We start from the raw sequence: 16197 nt of genomic DNA, 5'->3' as shown, positions 1-16197 counted from the left end.
ATCCCACCCCCACCAGTCTCCCTCCATATCCCAGTATGAACCAAGTATCTGGAGAGAGGAAGGACCCCTCCCAACAGCTAAAATGAAACTAGGCCAAGTGGGAAAGAAACTGGGCAGCTTTCTGCCTTGGCTCCTAACCCTTGGCACAGAGGACGTCCTAGGGTCCCTGACAACTAGAGAAAGGGAGAGTGAGACAGGAGCAGATGTGAGTGGAGTTAAATGTCTATCTGGCCACCAGCACCTGCCCCCAGGCATCCTTCCACCCCTGGGCTGCAGGGGCCCTGGGCTCCAACCATCTGCCCTCTCGCTGTAGGCCCAAACAGGTGCAGGGGAAGAGAAGGGGGCAGGCCAGCTGTTGTCATCCTGTCCTGGCTCTGGCTCCCTGCCAAAGTGAGGAAGGGGGAGCAATGAAGGAAAGGTCCACCCACACCACACTGAATCGTTTTCTATTCCCACAGGATGGGAAGACGGCTTCTACTTAACAGGACTAAAACTCTGGTTTGGTTGGCCAACCCAGCTGGCCAGGGGAACATGGCTTGACCATGCCTTCCACCCTAGGTCATTACTTGTATGAGAAGGGGAGTAACTAGGGCCGGGAGTGGCTTGGACCCCTGGCACAGGACTCACTCGTGGCTTTTGGGGGTAGGAGGCATTCAGGCCCTGACTCTACCCAGACAAGGGGAGAGAACTAGGCACCAGCAAAGGTTGCCCCTCCTCCTAGTATGGAAGGGCACAGGCTGCTTTATGACATAAGATCCAAGAGGAGTGTTAGGTAACAAACCAGAGATCCTTTTTAAAGTTCACTTCCCGGCCCCAACAGAGGAGTGCCTTGGAGTGCTCCAGCCCCTCCTTCCACCCAGGGGTCCCTATAACAAGCAAGACCCTAGCAAGTCCTTCATCACGGCACTTTTAACTGGGGAACTAAAATGCAGACTCCTGGGCCCTTGATGAGTCCCACGGAGTCTAAGCAGGCCCCAGGAATCAGCCCTTTTAACAAGCTCCCAAGACATGGTCAAGTTTGAGCAGTTCTGCCGAGGGGGATGGGGGTAGAACGTCTTCACCTACCTCCATGTGTCTCAGAGCCAAGTATTTTCCTGTCTGCTCTTCTTCTATGCCCGGGGGCAGGGGCCTAGACCCAAGTCACCAAACGAAGCATGGAGTTGAGTGACTCCCCCAGTGGTGGCCAAGGCCTAGTTCAACTAAATCCCCAAAAGAGGGTCTGCTCTGTTTATGCCCATGGCCCCACACAGTGCCTGGCACTTAGCATGTGCTCAATAAATATTTGTGGAGTGAAGGAGGTAATTTTGCAAGACTCAGAGAGGTATTTCTTTCTTTGTCTGTTCTAGCTAAGAACATGCTGGCAGAACCTCAAAGAGATGCCAGGGCCTATGCAGCAGGGGGCTGGGCCTGGGAGGCCCTCACTCAGCAAATATTTGTCAAATGAACCCAAGGCTGAGAGTGGACGTAGTTAGTGCCTGACAAATTGACATTCACAGGCCTGGAACAGACTAGGCTGAGCACAGAATCAAGGCAAGGAAGGCAGGGGCTTCCTTCCCTCAGTGCCCTTTCTTGGACCAACACCTAAAAACTCCAGGCCTGGGGGAGTGGGCGGGGTAAGAGGCGAGGCAGGGAGCGGGACTGCGCCATTATGTTTATTAGAAGGTTGGATTTCGGTGTGTGCTCTAGATAGATTACAGAATAAATACCTGCGTCTTGAGAACAGGAAGTCCACGATTCATACAAAGTGCTCACTACAGGAAGTTGCTGTGTCAAAATCCAGGCAAGGACCCAACTCGGGGCAGCCCCTCCTCCCCCACTGACCTCAACAAGGGCTGTGCTATGGTTTTTTTATTTTATTATTTCTTTTATTTCTCTTTATTATTATTAATATTATTATTATTTGCTTTTGCTGTGGTCACTATCATTGGCAAAGTTCCTTTTCCCCTTTCCTGGACATGGGGTTCCTGTCTTTAAGATTCCACTCTGAGGCTGAAGGTGCCAAAAGCTGCTTGAGAAGTGGCCTTTGAACTCCATCTGGGAGGATGTTGAGAAGAAGGAAGCAGGAGAAATCATTCTTGGTTTTAAAAAAATTAAAAAAAAAAAAAAAAAAAGCCCCACAATCTACAGGTCATTCCTTACTCAGTCAGTGATCAAACTGCCCAAAAGAAAAACAAGACGAGCAACAGGCCAGTGGGCACTGGTCCATCCTCCCCGGGCTGGGTGAGGAGGGTGGGATCCCCCAAGGCTTTAGGGGAAGCTGAGGCTCCTACCAGCCAAGGGGGTGGGAAGGGGAAGGAGTGGAAGAAAAAAGGAGAGACAGAGAGAGAGAGAGCTCCATGCCTTGAAGTAGATGCTTTCCCAACTCCAGGGCTACCTGCAGCCCAGTCCAGGCCAGCTCTCACTGTCACCTCCGCGTCCAGGAGATTCATTAAAAAAAAAAAAAAAAAAAATCAAAAACAAAGCCCAAAACAAAACAAAATCCAAAAGGAAAAGACTTGGTGGGGGGGGGGGGGATGAAGGAGGAAGGGAGGGAAGACAGGAAGGTAGAAGGGCAGGTCTCTGGATGCATAATTCCCGAGCCACTGGGGGCTAGGGGGGAAGATTCCCCAGCTCCCCACTGCCTGCGTGGCGTTAGCTCGTCACGTAGTGTTTGGTGGACGGCTGCCCATACACCCTGTAGAAATCCTGGTGGCCAGGCTGCTGGGAGGCGTCGAGCCAGTCTCTGACCGCCAGGCCAGGAAGGGACTGGGGGACGGAGGGTGTGGGCGGGAGCGGGTGTGAGTACTCCTGTGAGGGCACTGTCCAGGGAAAGTGGCCGGAGCGGGGGTAGGGCTGGTGGCCACCATGGTTGGCCACGGAAGAACAGTAACAGTTGTCCACAGAACAGACGAGAATCTTGCGGCCGCCATACTGGGGGAGCATGGGCTGCTGGGTGGCAGAGCCATTGGGATACTGTGATGGGGGGAACACAGGACTTGAATGCACTGGTTGGGCGCCGCCCGGCAGGGCCACCAAGTGCTGCGTGGAGCTGCAGGGCCCCAGGGGCTGCCCTGACTGGCCCTCGCCGCTGGCTGTGCCTGCTGCCCCATATTGGCTGCCCACAGGGCCTGACGACGTCTCTAGGAAACTGGCCTCAGGGAAGGCCGTTGAGTGCTTGCGCTTTTCCGCCCCAGAGCTGCTCACGCCACAAGGGTACAGGGGGACGCTCTGCAGGAAGGGCACCGGTGTGCTGAAGGGGCCTGTGGAGAGTTTGGGGCAAAAGTCGCCAAAGCTCCCATCCCAAGCAACCCAGGTCTCCTTTCCCCACTTTCTGTCTATAGGACCAAGCTCGTTACATCATGCACCATCTTGGTCAATGCTGACTACTCCATTAGCAGGTAGATACTATTATTATTCCCATTTTATGGCTGAAGGAACTGAAGTTTAGGGAAGGCATGTGGCTTTTCCCAAGGTCCAATAGCTAGAAGGGGCAAAGCCAGGATATGAAGAAAAGACTATCTGACTAGGCCATGCTGCCTCTCAGAGAGAAGGCTCTGGCATTTACCCCTGCCCAAAGGGCTCTCTCCTTTCCATTGAGGATACCACCCTCACCTTCTAGCATCTTGCGCAGCTGCTTCTCCTTCTTGGCCACCTCATTCAGGAAGAGCTTGGAGTTCAGGTGGCCGATCTTAGGGGGAGAAAGGCTGCTGCCCGTGCAGGTCTGGGTCCTGGGGGCAGTGGACGGGGCATCTGCTGTGAGGAGGTATCACCGGTGAGCCTGCCCTACCTCCCCCCGTGGGCCTGGCCCTCCCTGCCCTCCCCCAGATGTGTTCCCTGGGGGCTGGTGGCCATCTGCTCACCTGTCCATTAGGATTTTCACAGACTTGGTGTTCTAGGGGGAGAGAAAAGGGTTAGTCAGTGGGAAAGGCAACATGAGAAAGCAGAGCTGCCCCATGCTCCCTCCCCCCAGGCAGGGCTGATTGTCTGATTCCCCCAAAGTATGGTAAGAGCCGATGGGGGGGGCGGTGGGCAGTCCTCCATTTCTAGAAGTTAAGAATAGCTAACGTTTATTGAGCACTTACTATGTGACAAACACGGTTAAGTGCTTTCTATACATCCATCATTTTATCTACACAACTACGGTAGCAAGGTGTTACAGGCACTCAGTCTTTTATCTGAAATTCATGGGGCCACATGTGTTTTGGAATTTGGAAACTGTTGGATTGTAGGAGGAAAAATATGGTGCCTGTTCTATACGTTACGTATTATCCCCAGTAGGACACTATCATCCAATACATCAATGTTTCTGCAGCAAAATGTTTGAATACTTGTGTCAAGCAAGATAAATAAAGACCATTAATTGCCAACATGAGCTCAGGTCAATTTTTTTTTCTGTTAAATGAGTTGTCAGAATTTTTCCTATTAGTTTTCAGAGATTTTTAAAATTTGGAATTGTGGATAAAGGATTATAGATCTGTATCATCAACCCCATTTTATAGGTGAGGGAATTTAGGCATAGGGAACATATATGACTCGCCCCCAAAGCTCACGAAGCTAGAAAGGGCAGAGGAGGAGGGTTCTGAGTCCATGCAGGCTGGCTCCAGAGCCCTGGGAGCATACTGGTGGGGGAAACTGGTTGGGAGCAAAGAATGGCAGACTCCGACTGAGGAATGACCCGGATCCCACCGGCTGGTCCCGGTCCCAGCCCACCTTCATGAAGCTGACGTCTTCTGTCTTGTCGAAGAGCAGCTGCAGGGAGCCCAGCAGCTTCTTGGCCTCCTGCATGCGCTCCCCGAGGTGCAGCGCCTGCGCTGCGTTCTCGCTGCAGAACTTGGCCTGGGCCTTGTCCAGGACCTCCACCGTCTGCCGCAGGTCCTCGTCCAGCAGCTGGTGTAGCTTTTCATACTGCAGCCGCACCTCTTCCTTCAGCTGGCTCACCTTCTCCTGCGGGCGCGGGGGCGGGAGCGGACGGGCAGTGAGCGCCAGGGACCTCGGGCTGCGCTTCTGCCTGTCTCGCGTCCTGGGCGGTGGAGTCTGGGACCCCGAATCCCCAGGCTGCCCATGGCTCCCCACGGCGAGGTCTGAACCTGCTAATTCCCTGCTGGTAGCATAGGGCTCTGGGCCGGCTACCCCTGACGTCAGTGGGGGCTCAGCAATCGACAGTTCACTGAATAACTGACCAAGGGATTCTGGCACAGCGTCGACCACACAACAGATCCTAGCCCCAACAGGGAGCCAGCCCAAGGCCCTGCACCCAAGCCGGCCCACCACATACCACGGGCTTGGGCTTAGCTACCTCCACTAGGCGCTTGTCGGACTCGAGTTTGTACAGCTGGTCCTCAATGTCCTGCTCTCGCTCCTCCAGACGGTCCTGCTGCTTCATCAGCATCTTCTGCAGGGACAGGTGGGGAAGGGGTGTCAGAGGGGGCTGCGGCTCTATCCCTTACCAGGGATGGGTGCGCACCATCCTTCCTGCTACAGAACAGACTCATCCTATAGATTCTTGGACTCAGATGACCTAAATTTCTGCCATCCAACCCTTTCTGGCCCCCCATGCAATCCCAGGGGCCTGGTGACAGCTGTCTGGGAAGCCTGTTCCCAAGAACTGAAAGCCTGGAATAGCTTCCCACACGTATCTAAACCATGAGCTTTCTGAGGGCAGGTCCAGCCAGCCCGTTCTGAGTGCTTTTCCTATACACTTATCTAATCATCCCAGTAATGCTGTGAGTTAAGCACTACTATTATCTTCATTTCAGAGAAGAGGAAACCAGAGAGATTAAGCAATCTGTCCAAAGTCACACAGCTAGGATACAAACCTAGGTGATTCAGCAGTAGGGTCTGTTCTTGTACAAGTCATGCCGCTTCTCTGGGGAGCCCCATCTTAGAGATGAGTACCCTAAGTTGCAGAGGGACAAACAACCTTCCGAGGCCATCCAGGCCCGCTTGCCTTACTTGCACTTAAGGGCATCAAGGGCAGCTTTGTTCTTGACGCTGAGGGTTAGGCCTCTGAAGTCCTTGCTAAAGCCTCAAATGAGCCTCCAAATGAGAGCCTCAGCCTCTCATTTGGACCCAAGTGGAAGGGAGACTCTGTGGCTTGCTTAAGAACCTGAGGCCAGTCTACTGGAAGGTGCTGGATGAAGCTGCTATTCTCAGCCCTTGATCTCCTGTCTCCACAATCCTCTCCTCCCGGCCCTGTCCATCCTGCCTGTTCCATCCATCCTGTCCTCCTCCCTTACCAGACATGCTCCTTTGAACACGGTCTCTTCCTGCTCAAGAACCTCAATGACTCCCTCTTCCAATATTTTGGCAATGACGGCTCTCTTACAACTTGACACCCCCCCCCCCGCCTCCCCGCCAGGTGGGCTGGTATCCTTTCTCCAATGCTCTGTGCACACTTGAACTCCCTGCACTCTGCTGACATTTTTCTTTTTTCTTTTTTCTTTTTTTTTTTTTTTTTAACATTTTTATTTATTTTTGAGACAGAGAGAGAGCATGAACAGGGGAGGGTCAGAGAAACAGGGAAACACAGAATCTGAAACGGGCTCCAGGCTCTGAGCTGTCAGCACAGAGCCCGACGCGGGGCTCGAACCCACGGACCGCGAGATCATGACCTGAGCCGAAGTCGGCCGCTTAACCGACTGAGCCACCCAGGCGCCCCTCTGCTGACGTTTTTCTACAGCCCACCAGTGCCCCCTTCCTCCCTCTGTCCGTCCTTCAAGGCCCAACTTAAGGCCCACTCCCTAGGAAACTTTCCATGGCCCCTGTTCGAAGTTTGCACAGGTCACTCCCTATCCTTGCCATGCAGTGGGGCTGTCACAGCGTGCCTTCCCTCTGCAGCTGTACTGTCCAGTATGGTAGCAGCTAGTCACAGGTGGCTATTTAAATTTAAATAAATTCAAATAAATTAAACATCAGTTTTAGTTGTACCAGCCTCAGTTTGAGTGCTCAATAACTATATGTCACCAATGGCTAATGTTCTGGACACCACAAATACAAAACATTACCATCATCACAGAAAGACCTATAGGACAGCACTATTCATTTTTAAAAATCATTTACTTATTTATTCATTTTATTTTAGCGAGAGGGAGAGTACGAGCGGGGGAGAGGGGCCGAGGGAGAGAGAATCTTACACAGGCTCCACACATAGTACAGAGCCTGACGCGGGGCTTGATCCACAACCCTAGCATCATGACCTGAGCCAAAATCCAGAGTCTGATGCTCAACGAACTGAGCCACCCAGGCGCCCCAGGACATTATTCTGTAGCCTGCCTCTCAAAGTTGGTCTGATTTCCCTGCAAAGCTCTGAGCCTGCTGAAAATAGGGTTTGCTGCGGTCTTTTTCTACCTCCCTTCTCAGCCAGGCGACACAGAGACCCCAGCACTCGACAGATGCATAGCATGTTGACTGAATAAAGGCACGGTTTTGCCCACAAAAATAAGGTTTGCAAAGCAGGTTACACAGAACCTAGCTCACAGTAAGTGTCCACTCAACAAGGAATTGTTCTTTTTCTTCCTCTGCGGGGGCCTCAGAGTGACCCTCAAGTTTGACCTAAAACCCCCATTCCCACCCACACCCAGCTGGCTCCCCAGACACAACCACTAATCCCTTCCTCACTCTTCTGACCCATTTTACATTTGGGGAAACCAAGGCCTGCAAGAGAGTTCAGCAACCTCGCTGAGAGTTGCTGGCTGCCCCAGAAACAAAAACCCGGGGACAGGAGGAGATGGGGGGTATGAAGCCGGATTCTAAGCTGGAGAAGCCTGGGGTACTGCCTGCCCCATCAACTTGACCAATGACCTAGGACAGGACCTGTAAGAACCAGCCCCAGGAGACCTTGCCCTGTCCCAGGCACTTTGCCCTTCCAGCAGGTCCCCACACCAGCCCAACATGCACAAGGGTCGCTGCCAGCCTGAGAGTCAGAGCCTGTAAGGAGACACAGCTGAGTGGCGGGGGAGGAAAGAGGCAGTCATGCATCCTCCCTGCCAGTGAGACTGCCCACAGCTAGAGCAAGAGGGTAGCAGCCCCTGGTAGAAGTTCCCAGAACACACACAAGCACGCATCGCCACTTGGGCCCTGGCACCACCTCATGCACAGTGCTGCACAGAGCTACACGTATACTTGCATCCAGCCCCCTACAGGTGAAGACTGGGCCTCCTGAAGGCCCAGACACTTAAGGGAGGCCTGCCATAAAGGCAAGGTGGCCAGGACACCCCTTCAGGAACAGTAGGGCTTTTTACCTCCCTTGTAACAACTGGCCCTTGAATTTTTGCCTTCTGGATGCCTTGTACCCACACTGAGAGGACAGGGCCCCTCTCTCCAGATGTGTCTCAGACAGCGGGCCATTCCTGCCTTCCCAATGCTCAGGATATTGGAAAGCCCCCCACCCCTGACTCCATCCCATACATCTGTGCACTGTGGTCTCCCCACCTAGCTAATTCTCATGACCAAACCCATCAGTATCAGATTAGGGGCACACCTGGGGCTAAGTCCCAGATGAGAGACGGGAAGGAGGCAGCACCAAGGTTAGCTTCCCAGCCCAATTTCCCTCAGAGGACTGGAATGGGGGCTGTTCCACTCCCATCCTTTGGAGCAGTGGGAGGCCCCTCTCCCGCCCCTCTGGAACCCTTCAAGGAATTCATGGCTGACTCCTCAGGGAAAAGCCAAAGGAGGCACCTCCTGTCCAGTTCTAGGGGTGGAGCTCAGCCCCGGCCTTCTTCCAGACCTTTCTCAGAGCCTTTCCTGGCAGTACTTCTACTCTGGGACATTGCCTGCCCAGAGCCCTCTGGGGTGGGAGCCCAATCTAGGCCTAGCAAAGGCAGGGGCCACACTCTCTAGCAGGTGGCTGGGTTTCACTCCCCCTCCCCCATCTCAGAGGACATGGAGCTCCTGCCTCTGCTGCAGGGGTAGGTAGGGGAGGGGGTAGGAATGGGAAGGAAACTGGCCGAGAGTTGCCAGTCATCACAGAGGGCTGGGAGGAGGGCCCAGGGACCCAGGCTGGCCAGCTTACCCTTGCAGGGATGGCCCTCTCTTGGGGCCAGATGATCTTAATCCTGCCACAGACAAAACCTGAGGGAGCCAGAGGGTTGGGGGGAATCACTATTATCTCAGGCACCGGGAAACTGGGGGAAGGGACAGGAATATTCACTTGTTGCCTCTTCATTACCCCTCACCTCAATTCCACCAAATGACTGAATCAGGCTGCTGAGAAGCTGGAAGACGGGGGCAGAGGAAGCAGGGCCTATACCCTTCCCCGCTACCAGCAGCCTCTTTCCATCCCAATGTCCGAGGAATCGCTGAGAGCTGAGGCCCCATTTCCCATCTGGGAAAAACCCAAAGCTGAGAGATAGGACCAGATTTTCCTGCTTGATTCAGAGCAGGGGCTCTCAGTGCAGGGGGTAAGGATACGAGGGCTCTTTACAAACCCCTCCCAGAGCACAGTGAGTCACCTGGACTGTGGCACACCTCAAGAGTGCAGTGCAGGAGCACAGCGGAGTGGGGAACCCTGGTCTAGACTAGCAGCGCTGGAGGGACCAGGCCTCCAGCAGGAAGGAGGAGGGGCGATATGAGGCCCAACTCCACTCAGCGGCGCTTGTCCCTTAGAACCTAAGTAAGGCCTTTTGTGGTCTCCTCCTGGTCCCGTGAGGGCAAAAACATCAAGAAGACATGGGGGCACTCCATTCCCATTCCATCATACATGACAGGTATGAAGAACAGGCCCCAGGACATCCTGCTCCTCCTACCTGTCGCCCAATGTTCAGACTCTGCCTGGAGCTGCTCCCTCTGAGAGAGGGGCACTCCTAGCTCCTTATATTCCTGCCCCAGGAAAGCCTCACATCCCTCTGGAGTCTGACTGGTCAGGCCCAGCTGGCATTGTTGATGCCAGACTGGACTGGGCAGACGGGTGAGGCCATGGGGACTCTGGGCTGCATAAAAGTTAATAAATAATAATACTAAAACCCTCAAGTCAACCTTGAAGAGAAGCAAGGTCAGGAGGGAACAGGGCCCCAGGGGTTGGGCCAGAGGCAACCCCTGTCTGAGATTTTCAGACAGGGCCAGTGCTGGATCCAGCAGCCCCTGTGGTGGTGGTGGTGGTGGGGAGAGTCATGGGGGGCAAGAAGAGGGGGCTGGGCTGCTGAGCACCTCTCTCTGCTCACACCCCTGCCCAGAGAGCTACCATTTCAGCTCTAGCTCTGGCTGCAGCCCCTGCTCAGAGCTACCCCATCCTGACCCCCTCCCCAGCTTCCAAACCTGCCCCCCACTCTCCCTATAGCCCTCGTCCCAGGAGCATGCTGGCCTCCTCTCTCCCTGGGCCACAGCATTCTCCCCTTGTCACAGGGCAGTTTCCAGGCTTCGGCCCTTACCTTGGGCTACCATGCGGACCCCCAGGCAGAGGCAACCACAGACGCAGAGGGAAGAGGCTGGAGGGCAGAAGCCAAGGCAAGGAGAGAAGCAAGGCTCTCTGAAACAAGCCCCGGCAGACCCCAGAGAAGGTTTCCCAGCTGCAGAGTGGAATTAGCTTTTGCCATGCAGAGAGCAGCGCTCTGGGGCAGCAGAACAAAGAGGCGAGAGAGAAAGCCCCCCTTTGTCTGGGTTTGAATACCAGGCCGGCCGGGAAGGAAGGCTTTCCCAGAGCAGGGAGGAGGCCAGCCAGGCCTGCCTGCTTGGTCCAGGGCAGGGGCCCAAGCCGGGCTCACCTTCTTCCTAGGCCCACCCACACTGCCCCCAACACAGCATCGCAGGAGCCACCTGGACCTCTGCCTCCAATACCGGCCACAGGCAACAAGCTCGCCCGAAGGTGAATTCCATCTTTTCTTCCCCTCCCCAACGCCCCCACCAGTTGAGAAAGTCGCACAAGTCTCAGAGTCCGAGCAGGCAGCCACATGCTAGCAACATGGTGCTGACAGTCACGCAATACACCCTCAACTTCCAATCACAGGTATACAGCAAGCGGGCCATGCAGTCAACCTCGTCTCTCACAGACGCGCGCTTGCACGCCTTCCGGACCCCACAGCCACATGCAGGACAGCTACACAATTAAGTCGGTCACTCACGCTGTACCTTCTCAGAGATATACACAGGAGATACAAGAAAATCGGTCACATGGGAGATGCACAACCAGACACTCCGGTTACACGCGTGTGCGCACACCTGCAGACAGACATGGACGCACGGCCATCCAGAGCTGCAGGAGGCAGAGTAATCAATAGGGCGTGCATGACAGGCGCCTGGCTGTGTCAGCAGGATCCTGGGGTGGCGGTGGCGGTGGGGGCTGGGCCTGTGCCTCAGACTCCTCTCTGCCTGGGGCCCAGGGAGGAAGGCCGAACCAGATCCACCTTCCCTGCAGACTCAGGATGATCAAGGAAGGGGCAGCTACATTGCCCTTCACCTTTACACAGGTCAGCTGCCTCCCCACCTGAGGTCAGGAGTCTGGTCTGGGGAGGAGGGAGCAGTGGGGTCTGTGCTGCCCGAGTCAGCTGGGCTAGGGCAGCCCCCACCCCCACAGCCCACCTAGAGACGGACACATGGGGCGGAGACCTAGGGTCCCCGCCAGGGTCCCAGTGCAAGCCCTCCAGCCAGGGGCAATGGGAGCAGTGAAAGCAGCACCTCGCCTCTGGCAGCTACAAACCCCAAGTTGGCCCTGAGCAGTGGGATCCTCTCCCTGCACCCCCCCCCCCCACCCCAGGGAACATCTCTCAACATTAAACCTATGAGACATGTAAGGAAAAGGGTTCTGGCAACATTTCCAGTCTTGATCTGGGGGCCTAGGAATGACACAGGGGCACTACTATGACCTGAACACACACACACACACACACACACACACACACACACACACACCCTGCATAGTCCCTCATACATATAACTAGGTCTTCTTTTCTTGTTGAAGGAGGTCATGAGATAGGGATACTCCCGGCTTACACCAGTTCCCTGTTGCTTAGATGAACCGCTAAACCTGGGGCTGGAAGAGGCTTTGACTACCTAGGGCTGCCAGACTCAGGCCCACCTGGATATCCCCATTTTGGGCCATTATCCTCTCATAGCCCCAAGGGAGAACATATTTGGGGTCTGGGCATGTCCCATAGAGTGGTCTCTGGGGCCAACCCAATGGGCCTCCAGGCTTCAGGGCAATGTGGTCTACACAATGGCTTTGCAAGGGCAGAGTGGGGTAACAGAGTTGGCCTGACTCCCCTGCTAGTGCCCTAGGCTAGAGAGAAGCCCTGCTTGCCTCCCTGCTGGGCTCCTGCTCTAGACTACTGGCCTTTGCACATGTGGGTGCTTGTGAGTATGTGACTAGAGCCACCCAGGAGAGGTTGATCAGAGTTTCCTATTTCTAACCGATAGGTCGTTTCAGCAGCACCTCCCACCCCTACCCCACAGAAGACATAAGAGGAAACGCAAGAAGCAGAGCCGTATTTTAAGGCATGTGCCAAGTCTCCATGTATCTGCTCCTATATCCCTGAGAATTCTGTTGCTCTCATCCGTATCCACGGCATCAGAGGCCCTCAGGCAAGGGAAAAGAGGCCCAGGAAAAGGCCCTTCTCCCTGGCTGGAGGAAGGACAGTGTGATGGGTTCTTCCATTCAGATTCCCTACGGCTCTTCCCCTCTCCTGAGGGTGAGGCCCCTTTCTCCACATTCAGTAAGTCCAACTCAGACTGAGGAGTGCTGGCCTGTTGAAGGGTTTCCAACTCCAGTGCCCTGAGTCACCAGAGAGAATCCAGAGGGCCTGGGGTGGGGGCACCCGGAGGGGAATAAGACTCAGGTTGCTGGGTACACAGATGCTGGGTGCACAGAATTGCACATCTGGCCCTGATGCAACCCCCCTACTTGTGCGCCTGTCCACATCAGGAACAGGAATGAACACACACACACACACACACACACACACACACACACACACACACACCACAGGCATGCTCACAGGGGCTGACAAAGTTCAGCACTTCCTTCCCAACCAGTTCCTTCCACGAGCCAGGATCGTGGACCTGGTGGTGGGAACCCCAGAGTATACTCTGCATGCCTGGGCAACCCCTTCCCCGACCAATCCCCCATCAATTATACAGACGGGAGACAGGTGCATTTAAGGGCAAAGCAAGCAGTCTCAGAGGCACTTGCAAACATAGACACACATCTAAAGATACCCTCCTACTACCGAATCAGGCACAATTATGTTTTCTCCCCACCCAAATGAAAAGCACCCCTAGCACTCAGACACAGTTAAGAGCAAAAGCGTGGGTGCAGGCACAAATTCACTCATCATCCTGGCTGCTGCCCCCTCCTTGGTTCCTTTCAGCCACATCTCGGTCTTTTCCCTTCCCATCACTTTCCACTGCCAAACCCAGGACAGAGAACTGGACAGCGCTCCTTTCTCCTGCCTCTGTGCTTTTCCCTTCCTCCCCCAGTCTTTCCATCTTTATTAATAGCAGCAGCTTCCCCATACTGAGAAAAGTCTGGGCTCTGCCTCCCGGAGTTGCAGGTGGGCACTAGGGGTTCACTGCTTTCCCTAGGCCTCTGATTCTCAACTCCAGGGAAAGGAAGAGAATGGCTCCTCTCTCTATCCCCTATGCTTCCTTTAAGAAACCATAGGTCCTGTCCTGTACAAAACCCAGAGTTAGCCCATCCGATTGGAAACTAATTATACAGCAAATTTTATTTGTTATCCCTGCCCTCAGCTTGTGGTGGCCCTCCTGCCTTTTGTTAGTTGTAAGTGTATGTTTTTTAATTGCTAAACAGTGACTCATTCTGACTGGTTCCCCCCCACAGGAAACAGCCCCCATCCACAACCGTCCAGGCTCAGAGCTTCCTCATACCCAAGCTCCCCACTGGCCTCAACTAGCCTCCAGGGCCCCCACCCATTAAACACTCCCAGTGCAACCAAAGCCCAACCTCACCCCCATGATATCACACCCGGGCTCCAAGCTGGGGCTTCTGAGATGGCTCAGGCCAACCCCTTCCTTCTGGTATGACTCAATGCTGAAAGCCAGGGGACCAGGGAGGGACCTAGGAGGAGCCCCCCTCCATGGAAGGGGACGGAAGTATTGCCTCAGTCCAGCTCCAAAGCCAGGCCCAGAGGCCTGAGGGAGAAGGCGGTTTTGACATTGGCCGCTGCTGCCGGGTGTATACAATGGGAGGGGATGCGGTTCTGTAATCACCCAGCCGGCAGCCCAGGGGAGCCAGCTGCCTGAAACCAGATTGCAAGGCAGCTCAACCTTAAACCCACAGGATTCTTTTTCCGTCTTCCACTTCCCCTCCCCAAATGTGGGAGGGCTGTGATAGAGGGCTGGGCTGGGAGAAAAGGGTTCACAGTGATGAAGACACATACTTTAAGGTTTGTTCATGCAGACGCATGCAATATACACAGGCACACAGAGAGCAGTGATTCTCACAAATGAAGAGTGGGCAATTGGGAATAATCAGAATGGCTGAGACTGTTCAGTGATGCCGCTGGCTGTCCAGGCCTTGTCCAGATAGATACCAGAGTTCTGTTCTCCCTCCGGAAGCTCCCCTCCACCCCACCCCCTCGCCCCCAGTGTGTTTCCAATAGGGCTTGAAACTAACATGGCTGCTTTTGTTTACTTCCTCATTGGTATGCCAGCATCATGGATCATGTCAGCCACAGCAGCGGCACCAGGACACTCATTACATAAACAGCAGCTGGAGAAGCAGGACCTGGGTCACTGCCTTGGTGACTTCCCATAGGGCCCACAGAAACAAGGCTGGGGGAGGGAGCCGTGCGCAGAACAGAAAAGCAACACCCAAACTCTACCCCTCACCTCAATTCTATAAATGACTCAAAAGATGGACTCTATGTGCACAGGTGCAGAAATGTATCAAGTAGTGGGAGACCTTTCTTCCCAGGACCTTGCCCCCAAACTTTCAGGGTATAAGAGTTTGGAAGGGTGCCTCTGGCCTGATGTCACAAGAGTTAGCCTGTCTGGAAGGGTGGTCCCGAGGAGGTAGGGAGTGTGTGTGTGTGTGTGTGTGTGTGTGTGTGTGTGTAGGGTACTTGCCCGGATCTCATTCCTCCGGATCTCCACGTCGCACACCGAGTGTCCCTGATGCGCACCGCTGTAGTAGCAGCAGTACTGGCACACGGCCACCTGCTCGGCCTCGCAGTGGTAGAGGCGGTAGGCGTTGTGCTGGGGGCAGCTCCAAGCCCGCACGTCGTCCGCCTCCACCAGGAGGTGCCCGCGGGCGGTGGAGGGCTGCTGCAGGTGCGTCTGCACGTGGGACTGGCAGCAGGGCGCCTCGCAGCGCAGGCAGACCTTCTGCGCGGGCAGCGGGGGGCCGCGGCGGCAAAACACGCAGTGCAGCGCCGCCGGCGGCTTCTCCACGTGCAGGGCGTTGAACTTCTCTACGATGTTGGTGAGCTTCAGGTTCTTCTCCAGGCCCGGCTTCTGGTTGTAGGCCTGGTTGCACTCCGGGCAGCGCACCAGGCCGCTGTCCTTGGCCCACGCCTCGCCAATGCAGCCCCGACAGAAGTTGTGTTTGCACGGCAATTGCACCGGCTCCACGAAGACATGCAGGCAGATGGGGCAGATGAGCTCCTCCTCGAAGCAGTTCTTCCAATTCTCCGCCATGGCTGCTGCGGGCAGGGGGCCCGGGCAGGCCTCCCTAACTGCCCAACTCTGGGGGGCCGTCCGGTGCAGCTGCAGGCCCACCGAGCCCCGAGCTCCGGCCCCAGGAAGCCCCGACAGTCGCTCAGTCACCAGCGCCCTCCGCGCGTCTGCCCCCCAGAGGAGGGAGCCTCGGTCGTCCCGCCGCGCGCGCAGCCGGCTGCGTCTCCTCCTCCTCGCGAGCGCCTAGCGGGAGGCGGCGGACTGCGCCAGGGCCGCGGCCGGGGCACCAGCCCTGGAGGGGAGCGCCAGGGTCCAAATTCCATATAAGAGGCCGGCCCCCCGACCGCGCGGCTAGGCCAGCGGCGGCCCGCGGCCTGCTCCCGGCTTCGCGGCTGACATTGGGGCGCGCCCCGCGGCGGACAGAGCCAGGGAGCCGCACAGTTCCTCCAACGACGGCGGCGGCGGCGGCGGCGATGGGGCTCCCTCTCAGGTCGTCAGCGCCGCACCTCACTCGCCTCGTCCGGGGTCCGAGAGGCCGGGGAAGCGGGAGCGGCTGCGCCGAGGGCGGCTAGATCCGGAGCGGGCGGGCGAGGCGAACTGGCGGTTCTCGGGCTGCGGCGCGGGCGTCCCCCGGCTGGCCGGCCGGGTGCGGGTGCA

At 55.8% G+C, this 16197-nt stretch overlaps 1 protein-coding gene across 1 annotated transcript; it reads right to left on the bottom strand.

Moving 5' to 3' along the window:
- Window positions 1-1637: 1637 nt before the first annotated feature.
- TRIM8 (tripartite motif containing 8) lies at window positions 1638-15915 on the bottom strand. The gene is made up of 6 exons (XM_047824696.1): window positions 14992-15915; window positions 5276-5371; window positions 4690-4923; window positions 3840-3871; window positions 3592-3707; window positions 1638-3239 (listed from the first exon to the last, which is right to left on the bottom strand). The coding sequence occupies exons 1-6, from the start codon at window positions 15559-15561 to the stop codon at window positions 2632-2634; spliced, it is 1656 nt and encodes a 551-aa protein (XP_047680652.1). The 5' UTR covers window positions 15562-15915; the 3' UTR covers window positions 1638-2631.
- Window positions 15916-16197: the final 282 nt, after the last annotated feature.

Source organism: Prionailurus viverrinus, chromosome D2 (genome assembly GCF_022837055.1).
Source record: "Prionailurus viverrinus isolate Anna chromosome D2, UM_Priviv_1.0, whole genome shotgun sequence".
Classification (NCBI taxonomy): Eukaryota; Metazoa; Chordata; class Mammalia; order Carnivora; family Felidae; genus Prionailurus; species Prionailurus viverrinus.
Note: the sequence above shows the minus strand (reverse complement) of the source record. Positions and strands in the feature narration are given on the sequence as shown.

Excerpts from the sequence above, each read along its gene's own strand:
- TRIM8 (XM_047824696.1), bottom strand. The coding sequence starts at position 15,561 with ATGGCGGAGAATTGGAAGAACTGCTTCGAGGAGGAGCTCATCTGCCCC. Across the intron at positions 3,872-4,689 it reads AAGACGTCAGCTTCATGAAG|AACACCAAGTCTGTGAAAAT; the intron begins GTGGGCTGGGAC and ends CTCTCCCCCTAG. Across the intron at positions 3,240-3,591 it reads GCTGCGCAAGATGCTAGAAG|GCCCCTTCAGCACACCGGTG; the intron begins GTGAGGGTGGTA and ends AACTCTCCACAG.